Source organism: Talpa occidentalis, unplaced genomic scaffold, assembly GCF_014898055.3.
Source record: "Talpa occidentalis isolate TD23 unplaced genomic scaffold, MPIMG_talOcc4v2.1 talOcc4.2, whole genome shotgun sequence".
NCBI lineage: Eukaryota > Metazoa > Chordata > Mammalia > Eulipotyphla > Talpidae > Talpa > Talpa occidentalis.
The window spans coordinates 73,165,330-73,170,913 of record NW_023602073.1 but is presented as its reverse complement, the minus strand read 5'-3'; the positions used below and the strand labels follow the sequence as shown (position 1 = coordinate 73,170,913).

The following is a 5,584-nucleotide window of genomic DNA, read 5'->3' as shown; positions in this document are numbered from 1 at the left end:
CTCCCATATTTACAATTTTAGTGTCAAAACATAAAAATCATTTCAATTTTTGATAGATTGCCAAGTTGTCATCCAAAGACTGTATCAGTTATACTGCTATCACAATATATGGAGAGTATCACAACAATATCTGATATTATAAACATTTAGAAATATTTTAACCATCTGATAAAATTTGACCCCCAAAATTAAAAGAATAAAAGAATCTTTGCATTTCAGGTAATAATGTCCTGATTATTATTAGTTTAGCTTTCAAAAATATTTATTATTTGTATTAATTATCTATGAACTTCCTAGTTACCTCGTCATAGTCTTTGCTTAGTTTTGATTGGATTATCTTTTTTTTGGGTTGATTTGTAGGAACTCATAACTGTTGTCAACTAACCTTTTATCTGTTAAAAATGTTATATTTCTTTTCCCAGCCTGTTGATTGTCTTTTAAATACTTGGTGTTGTTTTATAGAAGTTTTCTTTTTTTTTTTTTCTATATTCAGATATTTCAGTCTTTTCCTTTATGGCTTCTGGATTATGTGTTATGTTTAAGGGGACATTTGCTATGCTAAATTTCTTTTAAAAACTAGTTTTTTTTCTAGTCCTTATAAATTTGTATGTGTATGTGTGTGATTTAGATATTTAATTCATCTGCAAGACGATGTAGAGAAGAAAGCAGTTGAACTAATGCCGTCATTACAGTCCTTACCACTGAGTTTTTTCTCTTGTTTTTTATTGAAGTAACACTGGTTTATAACATTTTATGGGTTTCAGGTGCACAGTCTCACTTTATACCTAACCAGTTGACTCATTTATCGAATTTACTCACCCCCTTTCCTTCTTCCCTTCTTTTACCCATTGATGTTTAATGTCCCATTTATCCAGCTCTAAGTATATATATTCAAATTCTATATATTACACAGATTCCTGAATTTCAGTATTTTCTTGACAAAAACTTCAGAGGAGTTATAATTCACTTTCTCTGTGAGAGTAAACCAATCCCTTCAAATAATGTTCAACTACTATTCTATAATGACTACACAGCTAGGTCAGAGACTATTTGGTTATCTCCACTACATAAAATACTTGGCAACACAGCTAGGAAGGGGTCTCATTGGCTAATATAAATCTTTCCGGAATTACTTTCAATGCTTGATGCTGAAATAAACCATCAGTAAAATGTTCATCTCATTTAATGTAAGTCTTTAAGTCTACTTTTGAGAGTCAATCTACATTATGCCATCAAAAAATATTATTAAAAAGTTTTTCTCAAAGCACAGTTAAAACAAAACTATATTGTTGTGTTTTTTGTTTTTTTTTTTTTTTTTAAGCAAGCTCTTGCCCGTGTCAGCGTGTTGCCAACATGGCTCCCAAAAAGAAGCCAGTCAAAAAGAACAAAGGAGACCTCAACGAGACAACCATCATTGTAGAAGACAGCCCCCTAAACAAACTGAATGCTTTGAATGGGCTCCTGGAAGGAGGCAATGGTCTTAATTGCATTTCTTCTGAATTAACAGATGCTTCTTATGGCCCCAACCTTCTGGAAGGTTTAAGTAAAATGCGTCAGGAGAGCTTCCTTTGTGACTTAGTCATTGGCACCAAAACCAAATCCTTTGATGTTCACAGATCAGTGATGGCTTCATGCAGTGAGTACTTTTACAACATCCTTAAAAAAGACCCATCTACCCAAAGAGTGGATCTCAATGATATCTCACCTCTGGGCCTGGCCACTGTCATTGCCTATGCCTACACTGGCAAACTGACTCTCTCCCTGTATACAATAGGAAGCATTATATCTGCTGCTGTGTATCTTCAGATACACACTCTAGTAAAGATGTGCAGTGATTTTCTGATACGAGAAATGAGTGTTGAGAACTGCATGTATATCGCTAACATTGCTGAAACATACTCCCTGAAAACTGCCAAAGCAGCAGCCCAAAAATTTATCCGCGATAACTTCCTTGAATTTGCAGAATCAGATCATTTTATGAAACTTACATTTGAGCAGATTAATGAACTCCTTATAGATGATGATTTACAGTTGCCTTCTGAAATAGTAGCATTCCAGATTGCAATGAAATGGTTAGAATTTGACCAAAAGAGAATGAAACATGCTGCAGATCTTTTAAGCAACATTCGCTTTGGCACCATCTCTGCGCAAGACCTGGTCAATTATGTTCAGTCTGTACCAAGAATGATGCAAGATGCCGATTGTCACAAACTTCTCGTAGATGCTATGAACTACCACTTGCTTCCATATCATCAAAACACATTGCAGTCTAGGCGCACAAGAATCCGTGGGGCCTGTCGAGTCCTCCTCACTATTGGGGGTCGCCCAGGCCTTACTGAGAAGTCCCTTAGTAGAGACATCTTGTATAGAGATCCTGAAAATGGATGGAGCAAGCTTACGGAAATGCCAGCCAAGAGTTTCAATCAGTGTGTGGCTGTAATGGATGGATTTCTCTATGTGGCTGGTGGTGAAGACCAGAATGATGCAAGAAATCAAGCCAAGCATGCAGTCAGCAATTTCTGCAGGTACTTGATGCGTTGTCAGAAACTGAAATGGCTCAATAGTTTGAGGAATTTAACCTGACATAGTTAGTCATACCTATTAACTTAGTTCACTGGCTCCATAAATCAACAGAAATAACGCCACCTTATATATAAACAATCTTCAAATTATATAACATGCATTCACTCACATATATCATGCACTCTAGATTTCTAAAACAAGTCTGTGAAGTGCAAGCAAGACATGAATAATTTGATTTTACATATGAGAAATGTGCTATAGAGAATTTATACCTCTAGTAAGCGGCAATTTACATTTTCTCATTTCCAGTCAGGTGCTCATTGCAATACACTGTCTTTCTGAAAGACACTGGGCACAAATCTAGTTTTTTTAACCTTAAGTGGTAAGAAAGACTAAAACAATACAAATTTTATTTTAAGTGACTCTGATGACTGTCAGATTCATAATTGGCAAATAAAATGTGGCAGCTAATTTTAAATATTTAAAGGCAGAATAGCATAGAAAACATCATTTTTTGATGTATTTAGAAAGAGTGAAAACAAATCCTCCATAAAATGGAATTCAAATGCCATATATATATATTGAGTATTTATAGCAAATTAAACTGCCATATAGGTAAAATATTCAGAAAGCCAGGCTTGTACAAAATCAAACAGAACTAATGAACAAGATCTGAAAATTTGTACAGTATATCATGAAAAACACTCACTTTATTCTGTATTTATCATTTAAAAGAATGCAAGCTATGCATTGATTTTTAGTCTTTTAATTTATAACTATAGTAAAGTTTTGATTTGGAGGCTTAAGTGAGACAAAGAGGAGTCAAAACAAAGGAGTACTGTTTTTATAGTACTTTGGAACTATGCAAACAGGAAAGCATCGGATTACTATGCTATTTTCCTCCTACTTATAACTCACCTATGAGTACTCAAGTGACTGTTAGTGATTTCAGAGCTTGTAGTATATTGGTATTAATATTGAGCCTTGGGGTGAAAGTCCCTAAATTGAAAACTCTTACCTACTGGTAAACACTAGGAAAATAGAGAAGTATCAAAAGTTAAGGCTTTGCTGATGCTTTTGGACATGCTGTTCACTAATACGATTCTAAACAGATGAAAGAAGACTGGTTGAGTGACTGGGCTCTACTGCTACAATGGCCAGATTAGGTGTATAAATAACAAGGGGTTTGGGCCTCCCTAGTAGAGCAGGGGTTAAACTTAGCAATATCAAGCTATCAAGGCAGACCTCTCCTGTCTCGCCCACTGCTCCCCTCAGCAGTGTATTTCAGTAGATCTGCCTGTTCTCATTCTGTCTCAGGTGAATCCTCTCAATCCCACACCTCTGGCCTATACCCCAGTTCTTGTATTCATAAATAAAAATAAATCTTTTTTAAAAAATAGCAAAGGGTTTGTGAGAAATGGAGAAATCCAATTAGCTCCTAGGGGTGAACCAGGGGTGGTTGGTATCTGAAGTTAGGGGGAGTTGACTTGAATGTGGTGAGGTTCCCTTTTCTGATTGCTACAAATAACCCGGCTCCCAGCCTCTTTCCGACATGCACGTCTCCTAAATTCTGGCTGGTGGATATATCAAAACGGAGCAAAGGGCACTGAGAGTAGGTCTCCGTGCGGTTTTCTCTAAGTGGCTGGATAAAGGCAGTGAGTGGTCACCTCCACCCTCCCCCAATGCCTGCTTTGCCTTTTCCAAGTGTCATACATTTTTACTGGCTGATAGACAAAACACCAACGTTCAGGTGTGGAGCTGCACTAGGTTCCTCGCCCCCTGGCTGTCAATAAGTGTCAAGATGCCTACATTATAATTTGCGGGCTCCCATGGGTTCACCTGCAGCCACCGACAAGGCTGTCACATTTCTTCTGCCATTTCAGATACGACCCCCGCTTCAACTCCTGGATACACCTGGCCAGCATGACTCAGAAGCGCACGCACTTCAGCCTGAGCGTGTTTAACGGGCTCCTTTATGCTGTGGGCGGCCGCAACCCCGAAGGCAGCTTGGCCTCGCTGGAGTGCTACGTGCCCTCCACCAATCAGTGGCAGCCGAAGGCACCCCTGGAGGTGGCGCGCTGCTGCCACGCCAGTGCGGTCACCGAAGGCCGAGTGCTGGTGGCCGGAGGTTACATTGGCAATGCGTACTCGCGCTCTGTGTGCGCGTACGACCCGGCCAGCGACTCGTGGCAGGAGCTGCAAAGCCTGAGCACGCCCCGAGGCTGGCACTGCGCCGTCACGCTGGGCGACAGGGTGTATGTGATGGGGGGCAGTCAGCTGGGGCCGCGCGGGGAGCGCGTGGACGTGCTGACCGTGGAGTGCTACAGCCCCGCGTCCCGCCAATGGAGCTACGCGGCGCCGCTGCAGGTGGGCGTGAGCACCGCGGGGGCCTCGGCGCTGCACGGGCGCGCCTACCTGGTGGGGGGCTGGAACGAGGGAGAGAAGAAGTACAAGAAGTGTATCCAGTGCTTCAACCCTGAGCTCAACGAGTGGACGGAGGACGACGAGCTGCCCGAGGCGACCGTGGGCGTGTCCTGCTGTACCCTCTCGATGCCCAACAACGTGACCCGGGAATCCCGAGCCAGCTCGGTGTCTTCCGTGCCAGTCAGTATCTGAACCCAGGTAGATGCGGGGATGCAGGAAGAACAAATATGTATTCGTGATTAAGCTTTGAGTTAGCGAAAAGGAAAATATAGAACATTTACTACAATGATTGTGTTTTAAAATATATCGAGGCATGCGTCTTGATGGTTTTAATCTACCTCTGCGTCTTTGTTGTTGTAAGAGCAAAATACAGAGCTCTGATCAACAAAGGCAAGAAACCATTTGTTTCAGCGACCACAGGGTGGCAGACAGAATTCGTGAAAGGCACTAGTTCATCTTGGCGTGTTTGCTAAATGCATAATGGTTAACACCTACAGCTGAGATTTTTCTTCTACACTTTAGTACCCGTGGAACATATGGCAGTAAAAGACTTCAGGTACAAAAGTTTGTTTTCCTCTCTTTTTCTTTAGGAAGTTTAAAATATTCATTTGTATGTCGTATTTTAAAATGGAAATCT

General features: G+C 40.7%; 1 protein-coding gene across 1 annotated transcript; it reads left to right on the top strand.

Annotated features, from left to right (window-relative positions):
• The first annotated feature begins 1,327 nt into the window (after positions 1-1,327).
• Positions 1,328-5,261, top strand: KLHL31 (kelch like family member 31). Its single transcript, XM_037520919.2, has 2 exons — positions 1,328-2,525; positions 4,407-5,261. The coding sequence occupies exons 1-2, from the start codon at positions 1,354-1,356 to the stop codon at positions 5,137-5,139; spliced, it is 1,905 nt and encodes a 634-aa protein (XP_037376816.1). The 5' UTR covers positions 1,328-1,353; the 3' UTR covers positions 5,140-5,261.
• Positions 5,262-5,584: the final 323 nt, after the last annotated feature.

Bases quoted from the DNA above. Each gene is read 5' to 3' on its own strand.
- KLHL31 (XM_037520919.2), top strand. From the start codon at position 1,354: ATGGCTCCCAAAAAGAAGCCAGTCAAAAAGAACAAAGGAGACCTCAAC. The intron at 2,526-4,406 runs GTACTTGATGCG...CTGCCATTTCAG, and splicing joins GCAGTCAGCAATTTCTGCAG to ATACGACCCCCGCTTCAACT.